This window comes from Bradysia coprophila, unplaced genomic scaffold (genome assembly GCF_014529535.1).
Source record: "Bradysia coprophila strain Holo2 unplaced genomic scaffold, BU_Bcop_v1 contig_94, whole genome shotgun sequence".
In the NCBI taxonomy this organism is placed as follows: Eukaryota; Metazoa; Arthropoda; class Insecta; order Diptera; family Sciaridae; genus Bradysia; species Bradysia coprophila.
Window position 1 is genome coordinate 1,111,816 of NW_023504022.1, and position 16,904 is coordinate 1,128,719.

The 16,904-nt window shown below is 37.1% G+C and overlaps 1 protein-coding gene and 1 long non-coding RNA gene across 2 annotated transcripts in view; one reads left to right on the plus strand and one right to left on the minus strand.

The window, feature by feature from the left end:
- Nucleotides 1-14,121, minus strand: part of LOC119084820 — a 33,274-nt gene extending 19,153 nt beyond the window's left edge. The window contains exons 1-3 of the long non-coding RNA XR_005089151.1: nucleotides 14,112-14,121; nucleotides 7,239-7,242; nucleotides 3,297-3,542 (exon numbers count right to left, since the gene is read on the minus strand). This is a non-coding gene — a long non-coding RNA (uncharacterized LOC119084820). The remainder of the gene's footprint in view (nucleotides 1-3,296; nucleotides 3,543-7,238; nucleotides 7,243-14,111) is intronic.
- Nucleotides 1-16,357, plus strand: part of LOC119084803 — a 39,035-nt gene extending 22,678 nt beyond the window's left edge. The window contains exons 7-15 of the mRNA XM_037194872.1: nucleotides 7,066-7,204; nucleotides 7,265-8,496; nucleotides 8,651-8,789; nucleotides 11,825-11,991; nucleotides 12,061-12,378; nucleotides 12,463-12,610; nucleotides 13,129-13,334; nucleotides 13,669-13,852; nucleotides 15,840-16,357. Coding sequence (XP_037050767.1) covers nucleotides 7,066-7,204; nucleotides 7,265-8,496; nucleotides 8,651-8,789; nucleotides 11,825-11,991; nucleotides 12,061-12,378; nucleotides 12,463-12,610; nucleotides 13,129-13,334; nucleotides 13,669-13,852; nucleotides 15,840-16,125 — 2,819 coding nt within the window. The 3' untranslated portion in view covers nucleotides 16,126-16,357. The remainder of the gene's footprint in view (nucleotides 1-7,065; nucleotides 7,205-7,264; nucleotides 8,497-8,650; nucleotides 8,790-11,824; nucleotides 11,992-12,060; nucleotides 12,379-12,462; nucleotides 12,611-13,128; nucleotides 13,335-13,668; nucleotides 13,853-15,839) is intronic.
- Nucleotides 16,358-16,904: the final 547 nt, after the last annotated feature.

Sequence of the window (16,904 nt, forward strand, 5' to 3'; positions counted from 1 at the left end):
GTGTAACACATCATAGCGTTCCACCTAGTATAGTGAGAGATAATAAATTTCTGCAATTTCAAAAATACCATTAGCAAATTTCTGCCTGCCTGTATTAAAATGGGCATCGTTTAGCACAGAAAAACAATTATTAGCATAATTGAAATGAATAAATGCTAGCGTACCATTTGATGTAGTTTTTTGTCTGTGTGATTGTTTTTTTTTTAGAAAAAATGTGGAACTTTGAGAATCTTGATTTGACCCAATTTGGATTTTTTTAACGGAAACACATTAAGCAATCGTTATAATTTTTTTATGTTTAAAATCATGTACATTCATTGCTTTTACATATATTTTTTTTCTTCTGTTAATTCGTCGCATGCATATATCTACTCAAACACATAGTAGCCCGACTGGGTACGCGTTCTCGATTTTGAGCTTAAATTATTAATGAGTATGGTTTCCACTCAACAAAAAGTATTCCGTGTGAGGGCCGTGAGAGAGAAAGCTGTCAAGTGAACAATTAAACGAGCCATCAGAACAGTCGGAGCAACTGAGCCCCGTACAAACCCGTATATCTATTGCGTACGTGACCCTAGTGCGTCTGTCACCCTACTTTGACCGTAAGCCTATTGCGCCGGTTAATGTAGTTAAAGTAAAATTATTATGTAATGTGTACATCTTACAAATTGCGCATAGCGCAATTACGAAGCCCCGTACGACGTTCCCTTCAAATGAAACAAAAATTTCAAATCGCCCTAAAAATTTTATTTTTTTGAGTATAAATACACAAAGGGTCTAGTATCGGCCTCAGTCCGAGGACCCAAATATAAAAAAAAATTTCAACTACATTCTATTCGGCCTTTGATTACCTTCCAAATGAAACAAAAATTAAGAAAAACGGATGAAATTTACTCGAGTTATATGTGAAATTCATATAGGGCCCTAGTAGCGGCCTTAGGCCAAGGACCCATTTTTTTTCAACAACATTCTATTCGGCCTTCGATTACCTTCCAAACCAAACAAAAATTACGAAAAACGAATGAAATTTACTCGAGTTCTATGTAAAATACACATAGGGCCCTAGTAGCATTTCACTTCTAAGGCCCTAACTCACGGTCCACTCACCCGATTTTAAAAAACTTTTTTTTCCTGGATTGGTATTGACAATACCTATCATTTGCCGTGTTACATTTCCATCGTTTATTTTGCCATAAATATCACCAAAAGACCTTAAATCACTTAGGTGGCCCTAACTCACGAAGGGCCGACCCGAATATGCCCATCTTCGAGCTTAGCTATTTCGACTATCTTTCAGGGATTTTTTTTTTTTGAAATCGGATTTGATTTACTCAAGATATTGACGTGACAGACAGACGGACAGACAATATTTTTATTGCAGATTCGTCATCTATGAACATAGGCAAACACTTTGCCCTTACCGTCTGCTTCGAATTCCATCAATTACACACGGCATCGTAATCCTATAAGCCCCTTTGTACTTCCTACGGGGCTAAAAATTGAAAAAAATTAATTTTGTCTCTCACACGGAGTACTTTTTTGGTAAGTGGAAATCTAGCCTTACATAAATTCAACTCAGAGAGAGTATGTGGTGATCGTGATATCATTTCTCATCTCTCTGCTGGAAAACTAGAAAGACATTTTAGAAAATAGATGCCGTTGTATTCGCTAAGGATCACAATCCAGAATTTTCATTTCAATCCGTATTTATCGACTTACAGATACAGTTAGAGGCAGTGAGACATTAATTCGCTTCATTTGTTTTTCAACTTGTCCCTTCCTGCTATTGACCCCTAGCCCAACCCTGCCCTTCCCCACCTGTCTCTCGTGTTTTCTTTTGATTTAGTTTTTAGTTTCTCGATTTACGTTTGTAAAAATATAAAATGCAAAAGAAAATGTAAAAATGTTGAAGGTTTTTAGCCCCGTACGAAGTACGAAGGAGCTTATAGGATTACGGTGCCGTGTGTAATTGATGGAATTCGAAGCAGGCGGTAAGGGCAAAGTGTTTGCCTATGTTCATAGATGACGAATCCGCAATATAAATTTTGTCTGTCCGTCTGTCCGTCTGTGACGTCGATATCTTGAGTAAATCAAATCATATTTCAAAAAATACATTTTTCCCTGAAAGGTAGCTGAAATTGTGAGGCTAGTTCGAAGATAGGCGATTTTGGGTCGACCCCTCCCGAGTTGGGGCCCCATAAGTGCTAAAGATTTCTCTGGCCATTTAAAGGCTACACTTGTAAGTGATACGTCAAATGAAAGGTATTTACAATACCGATCGACAAAAAAAAAGTTTATGGAAATTGGATGACCGACTCGTGAGTTAGACCCCTTGGTGTGAACTAGGTACAGGGCGGCAAGCCGTTTTTGTAGGTTGGCCAAACTTGAACGGATTATGATGGATTTTGCTTTATTAGAGAGGCATTGACCGTACCAATCAGGGAACAAAAAGTTTATGAAATTAGGTTGACCGGAGCGTGAGCTAGATCCCTTGGAGTGAGCTCATATCCGGCCACTCGGCCGTACAGTGAAGGTGGTGTTTTTTAGTAATATCTCGAGTAAACTTTGACCGAATTTCATGAATTTTTTTTTGTTTGAAAGGTACTAAAGGTACTAACGAATGTAAAGCAGCTGTACTACTTTCCACCTCCTAACAAAATGGCCGTCGGCCGCCATTTTGGATATTTGTAAAATCAATATAAATCGGTGAAAATGATACTTACAAAGTCACTGATCAATGGAAGTGTGTTGGGTGTTTCAAGGATCCCAAATATGGATATCTATATATACATATATATAGCTATTTTGAGCTATATAACGGTATAGATAGTTATTTTGAGCTATATACTAGCATATATATCAGTAAATTGTTTATTTATAGGTAAATATAGGTTAATATAGGACTGAGGAAATTTTAGGTCAATTTGAAATTTGTGGTACGTTTGAACGGAACATCGTACGGGGCTTCGTAATTGCGCTATGCGCAACTTTTAAGACGTACAAATTTCATAAGAATTTTACTTTACCGACATTTACGGGCGCAGTAGACTTACGGTAAGAGTAGTGCGACGGACCCACTAGGGTCACGTGCGCAATAGATGTACGGGTTCGTACGGGGCTCAGTCGCAGCAAACGCTCCGACTGTTCTGACGGCTCGTTTAGTTCAGTTTTCTTTTTGCTCTGAACGAACGACGGTACATCCCACTGACAATACTTACACCCGCACTAGCAATTTAGTTGTAAAAGCATCTGCTTAATGTCTGCCTGAGTTGAAAATATTATTATTATGATTAAACTCATGTTTATAACGTTTTTGATAATAGAGAGTTTGCGCAAATGACATATAATTATAAGTCGACATATAAATCCGAATTTATAAGTTATAAGTTAGTCACTTATAAGTTATAAGTCACGTGGTTATAAGTCGACTACTTATAAAGTAAAAGTTATAAGTTTATAGGTCAAAAGTTTATAAGTCGTAAGTTTATAAGTTATACGTCCCAAATTGTGATGCGTTTATAAGTGATTAGTGAGACAAAAGTCTCTTTTCAAAATGCGGGATGCATTTTTTTACTTTCGCCCCTCATATGCGGGGCGAAATTATCAACTTTCGCCCCTTGTCATTCAATGTACTATTCTTTGCCGTTGTTGAGAAGTTTTTACAAAAAACATCTGTGTATCTCTAGTATGATGTAAATTAATTCAAAGGAGCATATAAGTAGCGCAAAAGTGTTCTTTCCGAAACAAAAAGTCTTCGAGGGAATGACTTAATGATCAAGATATCATATCATAGACCAAGAAGAAAAACACACAAGCAAATGAGGCACTCTCGGTCCTCTCGGTGCGAAATTACAGCACAGGGTCGTTTTGTTGGAACCAAGTCGTTTTTATTGTCAGAGCTCCGTATAATTCAAAACTGACCTAAACCCCACTTAATTGTTCAAGAATATCATCACATATAAATACCGAAATCATCAACTTTTTCGAATTCAGTAGAAAATCTTTAGCATTACAATGCGAATTACATAAGCGAAAAAACGTAATATCTTGGCGGCTGAGTATGTATGTACTGAATAGATTGATTGCGGTTGATTCATAGTTTTTAAAATGTGATCATAGTTTTCCATTAAAAAATCAGAGTGAGTGAGAGAGATTCTACGAGTGCTTCACACAAAACGTTGTGGAAACAATAACGTGCGTTTGTTTAAATTTTTTCGAATCACTTTAGTAGAACTGAATGAATTGTTAAAAATGATTGCGATCTTTGAAAAAAAAATTTATTAGCACGATTATAATAGTAACAACAGAAAGAATACCTTGGATTTCGATTAATTAAATGTTTTAGCCTTTTTAGCGGTTGGTATTGGTTCTATTTAATTGTCTAGTGCTGTGTGCCAGAATTGAATTATGGTCACAAGAGATGTGATCCAATGATTCTGATTTTTGTGGAACAGTTACAACAACAAAAAAAAGCACTCGTCAAACGAACTGTGTATACTTTAATGTTTAGTATTGAGTGAATAGTCGCGTAAACAAGAAATGCAGAGAAGATCTGCATAAATGTGTGTTTTTTATATGGTATACAAACGTGTGGTAGATTTGGTCTATTTTGGCGATATTAGAGTTATCTGTTGAGGGTTTGTTAAATTAACAATTCAAAGCAAAAATATGAAAATTGACGTTGGACCGATATTACTAATCAGTGGATTTTGGATGATAGTGTGGATTGATTGCTCGATTATTATTGTGGAAGATGCAAAGGGTGAGTGGCTAAAAAATCGCTTAAAAATTGATTTAAAGAGGACAATAACATTCGTCGTCAAAACAACAATCAGTTTATGCGTGTTTGTTCAAACAATTATATTATGTAATTTCAATTGCAGTGGAAATATTACGTCAGACTCATATCATGTGTGTTCTCAAGAAAAAAAAATACAGTCGATCACAGACGTGAGTTGAGAACCACAGTTTAAATTCAGTTTGAACTTCGAACCGAATTTTTTTGAAATTTTATATTTATTAAGATCTGAGATATCAAGAACTACGCCACACTGAAGAAATAGTTATTTACGTATCTGTTGTGGACGGTATATTTTAAGCAAGTGAGGGCAACAAGCAAAAACGCCTAAAATAAACCGTCCACAACAGATGCTTATACAAATACAACTTTTAATGCTGCGGGCCTAAATTACGTGAAAAAATCCGAAATTTATGCCCAAGACATGAAAAGAGAATTATTTATCATGAAACATAGCTTTTTCAACTATATACGCTCATTTCTCCACTATATTATTAGCTACAAGAACACTTTCGCTATCATTCGAATCGAAAGTATTCGTTCATTGTGTGTTTTCAAAAAGAGTGCGAAAAAAATAGGAGTGATACCAGATTTTCACAAAAAAATGACGTATTGGAAAGCTTGATTTCTTTAAAGGAAAAATTAATATCGAAAAACTGTCACGTATGTGGAAATTTCGACATATTTTCATTCTTCTAGATGGGCAACTTTGAGATATAATTTATTGTTGCTTACTAATAATAATGTCGTGTTTATTGATACTTTCTACACAATGATCACAATGATCAAAATGCAAAGTTTTTTGGTGAGTTGATTTCAGTTCAAACAATAATGTCTGACTCGAACGAGATCTAGTCGTTCGAAATTGCACATGTTAATCAACGTCCACAGTTGCAACACTTCACCATAGAAATTGTCATGAAATACCATTTAGATCGGAAAAATAAATTAAAATAAAATCGAAAACCACTTATTCCAATCCAATTCACGCTTAAGTACGCTACAGAGTTTGATCTTTGGCTGTATCAGTTAATCAACAAGTGAATTTAAAAAAATGCAATAAATTCCAACTCACTCTGATATGACGCTGCCCTTGATTTTGGTTTGACACTTTTAATTTTGATCTTTCAGCGGACTTACGGCGTCACTTCTTTTAAAATTTCATAGATGTGCCAAGAATCCTTACAGATTACGAGCGTTCTGTTGTCTCCGAAAGATCAAAAGAAAAGATGATAGAGTGGTCGTATTTTGAAATTTTACTCTATAATTTAATGAACTGAAGATTTTAATTAAATTCAAGGTTTACACTGAGCGAAATTTCCTACGTGCTATGCGAATATCATTCGTGCCACCTGTTAAAAAGTGTGGTAAGGTAGTTACAGAGCGGGCTTGAATATAATACGTGCGCGACGTATTTCGCTTTGACAGAGATTTAAAAATATGAATTTTATTGAATTCACCTACGACATACACCATATTAACATTTTTATAGCAGTTATTATACATTTTAGCAGTTATTGTTAACAAATATTTCAAATTAAAAATTGACTTCTTCGGGAATTGAACCGGGGACCTCTGGATCATAAGCTAACCATCTTTCTAATGTTGCAGTAGTGTTGGTTGACATTTCTTATTGTTGAAGCGTACTTTGAAAGCCATAAACGTGTGTGGCGTATAAGTTACGCAGACCATGTTATAACGTAACTAACGCACATAAATAATGATATGTCGTTTTTTAACATAACCGAATTAGCACGATGAATTAGGTAGGACTTGATCCTTGATGGCAAGATAGTTATGGACCTGGATTATCAAAATACTGGATAATCAATTATAGATAATATTATTACGAAATTTATTACTTCAAAAAAATAAAAGTATAAAGTATAAAAATATATTTTGACGAGAATTTTTCTAATTTACTAAAATATATTTTTTTTTTCGTTTATCTTCTTCGTGTTGAGAATTATAAATATGATCCAAATTCAATGTTTAAGATCACCATCTACTATAGACGATTGTTTAACATACGTGATGTGTGGTTAACTTCCATCCCACTCATAAGTTATTCACATTGGAAATTTCTACGGAAAACTTAAAAAATTTAATATTTACGACAACTGAACTTTTTTAGTACAGTACTATGGATCAACGTTTTCTTGACTTATACGAACGAATTATGTGTTTGAATCGTTTGACTTCAAACCCTTCTTTTCGCACTGAACTCCTGTAAAGTTAATCATTTTAATGAAATCATTTTCTTTCAGCATGTTTCCGTCGTGCTTTGGCTGGAAAAAGAGTGTCACAGCGATGGGTTCGGCGAACCCTCACGTGTGAAAGAGTGGAAGATTGTCAAGCAGAATGTGGTCACGAAAAACGCTTCACTTGCGAAGGATTCAATTACAAGTTAGCTGATTGAGACCGCGAAAATGATTCTTACCAAACTAACAATATTACTACTCTTAGACTAGATCCATCGGGACGAGGTCAAGGTATATGTGAGCTAATGGACGTTCCACTTACAAAAATGGATTTATACTCTAATGGTCCTAATCGGGATGAGAATTTGATTTTCCATCCGGACTATGATTATTACGAACGCGACCGCAATGCGTGCCGTCCATCAAACTGTCGCGATTGTGTTGAGAAGCCAAGCGAGCCCGTTGGTTCTGATTACTTTCGACCTACTACGTACAGACCAAATAGTAATAATAAGCCGTACCTACCGGACCATCACTCGTCACCACCATCAAACATAGATTCAGTTGGATATGGCTCGCCATCCGATCGCTATAACCCACCAATCACTGCCATTGACAAGTATCGACCACCGATTTACGACAATCGACCACCTAAAGAATACGACAGTAGACCGCCTTCGTATGATAGTCGACCACCGACATATCACAGCAGACCTCATCCTTATGAGGGCAGTAGACCATCCATTTATGAAAATCGACCACCCGACTACGATAGATATGATATTGAGTCGGGTCCGTTCTCATCGCCGGGTGGATCATTTCGTCCTTCGTTATATGGAAGTGATGATGTAGATCGTTATGATTTTAAACCAATCGAGGTTTCGCGTCCAGGTTATCAAGAGGTTATAATACCAGCTAATCACGACTATGGGCCGCCAAAAGATTCTCAACCACATCCATACCGCGATCACCACAATCGCCCTGATTTTATTCCGTTCGAAAGTTATAGACCAGAACACCGACCGACTGGTCCTGGAATTGACTATCAAGGACCATACCGTCCAGACTTTGTACATTCGTATCGACCATTCGACGACAAAGATAGAGACCGACCATCACATCCAAGGCCTGATCGATTTCCGCCATCAGGATATCTCGATCGTGAACCGATTTCAGGACATAGAAAACCAGGTAGTTATTTACCCATAGGCGCTGAGAATCCATGGGGATCGTATGGTGGGACGTATGGTGGTTCCAGTTACAGCAAATACTCGTCCGACTATTGGGGACTTAGAAATGAAATTAAACGAAATGATGGACACCATTTTAATTACTTTGAATTGGGTGGATCAAAGCATGGTCCGTACTTGCCGAGCGAAAATGCTGTTTGGAATTATCCGGGCAGCAAATACAACAATGCGGATAGGCATTCTTACCGTGATAAAATCAATTATGACGGTTTGGCGACGCTGTGGACGCGAAGACCGGGACAAGATGGTAAACATTTAGTTTTGGTTTGTTGTTGTAAATATCGAAAGTAAAGAAATTATTTTTAGTTTAATGAATAATATCACAATTGTTTCGTTAATTTCCTATTTTCGTACTTGCAAGCCTGGAAGAAATCATGTTAACAAGTTTTTTTTTTCCGTAGAGTGCTCAGCAAAATCTAGTGAGGGATTCCGGTTGCACAAGGGAGTTATTCGTCACAGTTTTACCGTTCCATCAGTCATTGAATGTGAACGAATGTGCTACTCTGAGGACTCATTTCGCTGTACAACATACAGTTTTCGGTAAGTATTTTCCATATCATCAAACGTTTTACAGTTTGCCTTACACTCTAATAACAAGCACAAGAACAGATTTTTTAGGCCTCTTATTTTGAATGTAACGTCAGTAAAGCAGTGACATCATATACCAACATAAAAAAACTGAATTTATATGAGAATTTTGAACTACTGAGTCGTGAAGAGGAATTCTTTTGAAAAACAGAATCCAAAAATCGGACCGATTTTTTTATAAAGCTTTTTTGACCTGTTTCGATAAAGTTCGATCACCTGAAATGAAATCCGGTGTCAGAATATTTTTATCACACTTTGTAAGCTGATGTGAGGTCTACCAATTTCGTAAAATAGTGCTTTTCTTACAAAAATTGCGCCCAAACGGAGAAGCCGCCATGGGCAAGTGGGGTATCGTTGGAAAGCTTATGTCATGTATCAATGGGAAAAGAGGGAATAAATTCATTTTTGGTCTCATATATACAAAAAATTCTAATTGGATTTTCGACAAATGTCGGTGAACTTTGAAGGGTGTTTGGGCTCTTCAAAAGAAACTAAAGAGCAGAAATAATGGTTGCCCACTCTCATACCTTTCTAATGGTACCCAACATACATGGGTTGAATTGACAAAAGTATGCTTTCGATGCATATACACTCTACTCAAAAATTTCAATACTAAAAACCAAATTTGTTCTCGAACAAATGCAACCGTCAGAAAACCAGTTCGTTTCTTTCGTTTTTGAAGAGGTTATGCGATTTGGATGTGTTATTGAAATCGACACAGAATCTGGCGATGTTAAAGTCGTTCCAGGAAAAATCGAAAATAGATTAAGAGCCAAAGATTTTTCGGTGGAACTTTGGATTAGCAGTTCATCATTGTTGAATGGTAGTGCGGGCACCTACTCACACAACATCGTCAGGACGCCAGTTTAAATTACATGATGAAGATTTTGCGAAATCGTGTGAATTATTGTCGTTGAAAGGCTCATTATTATTATAATAAAGGCAAATTTGGAAAATATTTTGATATTCTTTTCAATAAACTAACCTGTTCGAATGGTCATACCTCATAGTTGCGGCATCCATAGGACACTTGTGGCCAAAAAATGTTTTTATACCTCTTGCGTTTGCATCAAAAAACAAATTTGGTTTTTAGTATTGAAATTTTTGAGTAGAGTGTATATGTACCACATTCATGCATCGAAAGCATACTTTTGTCAATTCAACCCATGCATGTTGGGTACCATTAGAAAGGTATGAGAGTGTAGATTATGGGCAACCATTATTTCTGCTCTTCAGTTTCTTTTGAAGAGCCCAAACACCCTTCAAAGTTCACCGACATTTGTCGAAAATCCCATTAGAATTTTTTTGTGTATATGAGACCAAAAATGAATTTATTCCCTCTTTTCCCATTAATACATGACATAAGCTTTCCAACGATACCCCACTTGCCCATGGCGGCTTCTCTGTTTGGGCGCAATTTTTGTAAGAAAAGCACAATTTTTCTAACTTGGAAGACCTCACATCAGCTTACAAAGTGTGATAAAAATATTCTGACACCGGATTTCATTTCAGGTGATCGAACTTTATCGAAACAGGTCAAAAAAGCTTTATAAAAAAATCGGTCCGATTTTTGGATTCTGTTTTTCAAAAGAATCCCTCGAAGGCCTTACTTCAATTCTGTTCTTGTGCCTGTTATTGGAGTACGTTGGTTACCTACCACGGAAATCAAACATAGCAGGGAAAACAGTTTGACTTTCATACAAACAGAACCTGTCGGGTCGGGATATTCCACTGCAGTGCCTCCTTTTCCATATGGACAAATTGGGCAAATGCCCGTGGCGCCCGGAAAAAAAGATTGGCGCCCAAAAAGAAACTGAAAAAACTGGCGCCCGAAAAAAAACGTCAAGAACAAAAATTTATTTATTTTTTAAAGTGCCCGTGGCGCCCAAAAGGTAAAAGGCGGCACTGTTCCACTGTGCTGACATTGCAGTTTAAGAACAAAATATTTGTGTTGAAATCTCCCAACCCACACCACCACACATGAAGATATGAATCGCACCTAGAAAGGTTTTAGTGAAAATTTACTTAAAAAAACAGTCTTACAAGCAAAGAAAATCACAATAAATTATCACAAAAATCAATGGACGATCAAATCGCCGCATCTAAAATCTAATTAGAAAAATTGACAATTTATTTACGATTTGGTCAAGAAAATTTCGAATGTCACTAACGAAAAGATAGCCACGCATTTCCTTCGGCAGAGACTATCAAAAGACATTCAACGTTAAAATTCAGCTTCTGTGCTCGATACATTGCCGTCAACCCAAGCGTTGGATGAAGCTTATTATCTTTTTTCGAATGAAAAGCAAAAAGGCTAGTTAAGTTGTTCCCCTGTTTCTCCTGAATCAGGCCAGTTTCCATAGTTCTGGATAAATAGAATAGGGTAATTTTTGTTAAGAACACAAGCCACTCCATGGGTGGAATTTATGTCATATACCTTTACAAATTTTGGATTGTTTTATTGAAGAAAAATAAATAGATTTAAAAAAAACTGACAAGGATGACTAGCACGAAACTAACACTTTAAAAGCAGAACGACCAAAATTGATAGGAAGTACGAACCACGCTCACAAAGAGAAAATTTCCTCTCAATTAGTGTCTGAGTGAATAGTACCCAAAACTGCCGCCGGATTTTCCCCCCGGATGGCGACACTAATTCTTTGCATCAGAAAACTCGTAGAACTCCCAGAAAGGTTGTAAGGAATGTAACACCCGGTTAAAACCGAACCGATCTTTGGGCTATACAGCCAATTCCAACCCGATGTATATATAATCACGTGATCTATACGTAAAGAGGACAAATGTTAAATTCAGAACCTACAACTCCTATAGCTGTAGAGAAAACATATGGTCCGTAATGCTTTAGTAATCTTTTTACTAATGTAAGCCTACGAGAATGAAAATACTCAATCACTGAGTGCCAGACTCGACTCCTGCCAACGACAATGTTAAAATTCTTTTCAAAATCAAGTTCGTTATTTATGCAGCTATAGTCCAGCATCACGAGACAACTGTCAGCTATGCGATCGCCCGGTTAATCAGTTGGACAACTACGCTGACATTGAGCCCGACCGAGATTTCGACATCTATTCCATGACCGACGATCCGATAATGTGCTCAAAGCCAAGAGTTCCCGAACGATCAAACAATGCCCGTAAGTCTACATAAACACTACATTCCGAGTTGAAATTGACTTCATTATTGTTTCACTGATGATTCGAAGAATGCTTCTTCCGAGCAATCGATTCCAGCAGATTCTTCAAATCTATAGTACGGGATTCGTTGACCGTTCGGTCGGTTGGCGAATGTGAAATGGAATGCATAAAATCGTCCAAGTTCACCTGCCGTGCTTTTTCGTTCAGATACGGTGCCAAGTCACCGGATGGGGTTATAGACAATTGCCAGTTATCCGACTGGCCGGTACGAGATATGGACAAAGAGCGCCATTTGATATTAGACACGGCGTTTGATATTTTCGAGCGGGCCAGCTATGGACGAGGATGCGAAATTCAACCGATCATTGACGACAAACATAAGAAATGTATGTTAAGTTTGACGGATTCGTGAACAGAGATTATTGGATTTGTTGTAATTTTAAGTTTTCTTTTTTAAACTTTTCCTCTAGTGTGTTATCTCGGCTATGGTTCGCCGAGTAAACTTCTATCAACAGCTATTAAGAAGGTGATCTCTGTCCCAACGGAATTGGAATGTAAAAATGAATGCATACGGTTCCGGGAAACCACACCGTTTAAATGCTATTCGTTCAGTTTTACGTAAGTGAATGTTTGATGTAAGGTCATGGACCGTGATTTGCCAATGGGAAAACCTGACCGATATTTGACTTATGGAATTTACATATTTTTTACCACAAATTACGATTCTCTCAGAACGTGTTTAGCGGTATAATTTGTATGACATTTTGGAATACCGCAACTCTCGATCCAATTAAAATATTAAATTTAATTAAAAGAAATTGATAAAATATTATTATTGATTAATTACGAAGCCGAATGTTCAATCTTCAATAAAGTTAGTCATTAGTTAGTCATGCATAGGATTTCAAGAAAAAAACGTAAAAATTAAAAAGTGTAACGATACCTCAAAACACGGTCCAGGAACCTATTTTTTTTAATTTTAAATTTTTTATTTGTGTTAATACGGGCCCATGGGATGAGGGCTTCGAAGTTTTTAGAAATCCGAATTCTAATACTAAAACGGTAGACATAGACATATAATCAATTGCAAGGAATGTTCTTAAAACAAACTAGTTGAAACCATTTCCCTTTTCTAGATCACAACAATCGACATTCAACTGCGAAATGTCCGACTTGGATCAGAGTGAACTGAAATTGAACGTCCACTATGTCCATGTTAACGACCGTGATTTCTGGCTGTTTGCCTGGAATCCATTCGACTATTCGTGCCGAGATAAAGTCAATACGATCGGCGGTAGTCGGGTCAACAACGACCGACGAATGGACATTTTCCGCGAACCGGGTAAACGGACTTTATTGGATTTATGCACGCATAGTGAACAATAGAGAAGCGCTTCGACATTGCAACTCCTACATAAAGAAATTCCAAACAAACAAAAATCAATTTTACATCAAAATTTGCCAGTATTTTCCCACTGTTTTATACTTTTCGTACTATTTAGATTTTTTCTTCCTCTCTTTGACACTAAATTGGTAACAAAAACAAAAAACTGCTTTCAAAACACAACAATTGCTAGATTTTTAGTTAGTTGTTAGTAGTTTTGTCTTAGACATTTTTCCGAGACATTTTCTAAAAAAAAAATATTTTTGCCATTCGAAATCCAACAAATTCCAAGGACAAAACACGTGGACACATTACACAGTATCCGGTAAGGCATGCCGCAGTCGATCTGGATGTCAGCAAAATGCGGTGACCGGTTTCTATTCGTGCGAAATTGACGGAATCGAACGTGATGCCTGGGATTATTGCTGTAACGTCGATCACCCCTGTGGATATTCACAGGGGTTTGACTATCCATGGTAAGTCATTCAAATCAACGGGTACGGAGTGTTCACACTCTCATTTCATTCTTCTTTGATATCAAGTTTAAAAGACAAACTAGTAACTACATAAAATCTATGTAATCTTTGAGTTATCGGTCACACCATTTATACTCAACCATGTCATTATAAAATAGTGTGTTACGTACCTACGGGAAAATTTGCTTACTCACGAGTGGGAATTTTGTATCCAGAGCCTTCGGATTATTGCTTGCTCCAAGCGAAAATTTATTCTAACATATAAATTTGGCCGCTGCGGAAATGGTCGATTAAATGTGATATTTGCGTGATGCCATCACTATCGCCAGGAAATCTCTATCATTTTCGCGGGGTGCACAGTCATTCACGCAAAACTTCACTTCATTGCAAAATTTTTAGTCTAAATAAGGAACAAAATTATTGCTCAAATTAATGCATTATCGGAAAAAACAATTCAATGACAACATGCCACCAACTGTTTCGATCGTTGCGAATTCTATAGACATTGCTGTTGTAACAATCCCAATTAACAATTTGTCCCATGAAATACACATAAATTGCCATCTAAAAATGGGCTGGGCACATCACATCCGAATGTGCCTTGACATCCGAACATTTAATGGCTATTTTACACCGAAAGTACATTACATGTTCAATTGATGTGGTCCAGTAAACTACATTTTTTTACTGGTCCTGAAACTGATCCACACTTATTGTATATTAAGAGTACATTAAATGGACACTAAATGCACATTAACGATACAACGATAAATCAACTAAATTCTTTAAAAAAAAATCTTTTTTTTGCCGACTGTTCTACATTTTTTGTAATGGAGTTTTTTTAGTTTTCCTGAGTTTCTACGATTTTCACCAAGTTTTTCGACGTATGTGCTGAAACTAGAGATCTAGAATTTTATAGACAAATTTACCTTGACACGACCGAGATTTTTTGAACCAGTAACCTCTGGATTATGAGCCAAACGCGTTACCAACTAGGCCACTGAGACTCGTATAAAAGATGGTCCTAGTGTGAATATAAGTCTGTATCAATAGAAGCATCATTTGAACATTTTGCGCCAGAATGAAACTTATATTCTAATTAAAATGATTCTAAATACAGCTCTCTGTGGCAGAGTTGGTAACGCGCTCAGCTCATAATCCAGAGGTTTGTGGTTCAAATCTCGGTCAGGTCAAGGATAGATTTTTATTGTAAAAAAAATCTAACATTCTGCTTAACACTTTAAAAATCTAGAAGAAAATCGTGTAAACTCGCACATTTAGTGTGAGATCTCGCAGCTCTAAAGTTGCAGTCGACATTTTGTACACATACCGTATCTCAAAGATTGCACCCGGTAATTTGTACACACCGAAGCACAAGCATAGCCTCGAACATAAGATGTACACATACCGAAGCACATACGTAACAATCGGGAATATGCTAGATTCGTTTGGCAAATGTTGTATCTGCGGATATAATCGTGATAAGAGAAGTTTTTGTTTCTGCGTGAAGAAATTGAAATCAATTTTCGCATGAGCAAGCAATAAAATAGACTACAGTGCATACTGCTGACATGATTCATTGCATGAAGAAACAATTTTGAAACTCGCAAACTCACGCGTGTGTTTTAAGCACCTCTGTTTGAAAACTGTTATTTTGGCACGGGTAGCTGCATACATCGCTTTCGTCCCGGATATGCAAACTCTACCCTTGTCTAAATAACAGTTTTCAAACCGGGGTGCTTAAACACACACTTGTGAGTTACTTTTATCTCAAAATTGTTCCCCCGAGTCATTTTCGCAGCATGCACTGTAAACTACTAGTACATACTAGCGTCCGGTAAGCTCTTTTTAACAGACCCAACAATTGACGTCCTGACATGTAAAAAAAACTATTGTTTCCCAAGTTTTGCTTTTGTAGTATTTGTAGTATTTGTACGAACAGATATTTATGTTTTACAATAAATTTCCATTTCTTTGGTTGATGCAGGTGTTTTGTTGGTGACAGACCCGATCAATGGCGCACATGCAGCGATCGATATTTCCCAAGCCCATCCGAATCAACCAACCGACCAACAAAAGTTGCCGTTACTTATGCCCCATCTAACAAAAAGAAAGGTGAAGCCTATCATCAGGCGCCTCCAAAGCCGGGTGGATTAAATCTTGAAGACATTGCGTCGGCGCGTCTATGGCCTGTTACCTATCTCTACAGTTCAGGTCCACCAAATACAACGGAACTAAGTAACTTTGTTGATTGCAATAAGGAAACTTGTTAGTTGGGAACTTTAAAAAATGAAAAGATAACGTTCCGCCGCCCAAACCATTTAGTGATTAGGACTTTTTCGGAGAGATTTAAAGAAGAAATAGTTTTTGAGATTTTAGGTAGACTTTTAGTTCTCATAAAAAATTATCGTTTGAAATAATGTCATATCGTACGCCGTCTTACTTTCAGTGACTTAGAATTATGTAATTTTTACATTTATAAAATAAACGAAATATTAATTCACACTCAATTGTTTAAATCGCTTCATCTGACGAAATATGAGATGAACTGGCTGCTACACCGATGAGCTGTTTCTGATTCGATGTAAGCATTGCCCCCCTGGGATTTTCAAAATTTGGCATTTTTTTAAATTTTCTCATACAAAATATTTTTTACGGCTTTTGCCCCCCCCCCCTGTGCCCCCCAAGAGCTCGACTGCTGGCTACGGGCCTGTGCTAATATTACTACTTGGTCGTTTCGACTGATAGAGGGAATATGTCGAATGATTTTGAAATTGGTTGAGAGAAAATGTATTGAATTCTCTCTCAAAAACCCAATTGTCATTCGGCATATTCCCTCTGTCCAAGGACGCCGACTTGTGTTTGGGAGTAGTGGTGCTCATACAACAAGCGAATCTGGGAGAAGTAGTGCTCTTTCAAGTAAAACTGGAAAGAAGTAGTGGTGCTCATCATTCGAGTAGTGGTGCCCGAGCCTCGCTTGTCCTTAGAAGTCGGCGCCCCTGCCTCTGTCCGTCGAAACGGCCAAATCGTCATATTAGCATCTCTCTGACAT